This window comes from Eurytemora carolleeae, unplaced genomic scaffold, assembly GCF_000591075.1.
Source record: "Eurytemora carolleeae unplaced genomic scaffold, Eaff_2.0 scaffold3415, whole genome shotgun sequence".
Taxonomy (NCBI): Eukaryota; Metazoa; Arthropoda; class Copepoda; order Calanoida; family Temoridae; genus Eurytemora; species Eurytemora carolleeae.
Genome location: NW_019399302.1, coordinates 1 through 1,519, shown reverse-complemented (window position 1 = coordinate 1,519; position 1,519 = coordinate 1). Strand labels below are relative to the sequence as shown.

At 34.1% G+C, this 1,519-nt stretch overlaps 1 protein-coding gene across 1 annotated transcript; it reads left to right on the top strand.

Annotated features, from left to right (window-relative positions):
* Positions 1-88: 88 nt before the first annotated feature.
* On the top strand, positions 89-1,300 carry LOC111717737 (coiled-coil and C2 domain-containing protein 1-like; the record flags this gene model as incomplete). Its single annotated transcript, XM_023493210.1, has 3 exons — positions 89-165; positions 442-497; positions 1,143-1,300. Coding segments are annotated over 3 exons (291 nt in total), but the record flags the coding sequence as incomplete, so codon positions are not given.
* Positions 1,301-1,519: the final 219 nt, after the last annotated feature.

Below are 1,519 nucleotides of genomic sequence, written 5' to 3'. Positions count from 1 at the left end.
GTCTACTTCTTTCACCCTTATTTTAAAGATTCCAAATTTATTTTCGGTTAATCTCTAATCACTAATCTCTAAAAATATGAACATCTAGGCTAGAAGAATGGGGCGTATTGTGAAGCAGTATCAAGAAGCATTGAAACTTTTAGCTGCCGGGCGACCTATTCCAAGGAAAGCAATTAATCAATCAATCAAGCAGATTAATAAGCAATCAAACAGAAAATCATTTAATAAAACTATAATTAAATTGTAAAAAGACGCTAAATTATTAGGAAGTTTCCCTTCTTCACAGGGTCATATCATACATGAGTGCCTACTTATCTATTTGCGATTTATAGAGTTCTAACTTTTTTGTATCTTTGCAACTATATATTTGAGTATTCAATTTTATAAGTCAACTATATAGATCAAGAATAATTAATTTGATTGATTGGTTGATTGAAACAGAGAAGAACTGCCTGATCCACCAGGATATGCTCCTATACCCCTCACAAACCATCCAGGTACTGGTTTAGACTTCAGACCAGCTTCTAAGCTACATTATGATATTGATGCGGATACGTTAACTATGGAAAAATGGATCCGGATCCAACTTCACAATATCTTGAACTTTTAAAATCTTTCTTTTTGAAATTTGTATGATGAATCTTAAAGGGACTGTAAGCGTAAATTCAAGTAACCTTACTTGAAAATATTACAATGTCTGATTTACAATGGTACGCTTGAAAACTTTATCAGCTCAATATTTTGGAAGATATTGTCATTTTCTAGGTTTAAAAGTGTAAAATTCTGATACTTCTTATATGTTTTCCTGCAGTAGAAATGCGCAAGTCACATTTGTAGAGAAACCTAATTAATTATTGTCTGTTTTCAAAATTATAAACATTTTAATCTAAATCGTACTTGATCAGACAAAGCTTTTAATGATACCGTTNCTGTGTGCTGCATGTCGATTTTCTGCGCCCTGATGGGTGGTATAGGGGTGTCATGTCGGGTTCACTTTCAGATCATTATTTCTTATTTGTTATACAAAGGCAAAACTTCAGATTTTATTTTGTTTCGAAATTCTTACGTTTTTTGATAAATTTTGTTATGAAATGTTTTTTATTATCTTGATAAATCAAATTCTTATTTTAATTTAATGTTAGGACTTCCTGGATCAGCTGTTAAAGCACCTGCTGTTGTTGTTCCAGCTTCTGATACAGCTGCTCCTGGGTCTAGTCCAGCAGCTGCGTCTAGTCCAGCAGCTGCTACAGCTTCTCCAAAACCATCAGCTGCTCCTACAGCTAAACAGGTACAGGGATAGAGGCGCAACCAAGGGGGGGGGAGGCCCCCTTTCAGATCCTTGGGGGGATTCAACTAGATAACACGGAATTTGATGGATTTAAACAGGGGCAGAGGTACCATAGTTGTTCCTCTGTTATTTCTTGATAAATATTAGTTTTAAATAATTTTAATGAATATGTGTTTACGGAGAGGGATCTTTAAAAGCAATAATTGTTATTCTGTTTTCTTTGGTTTATTA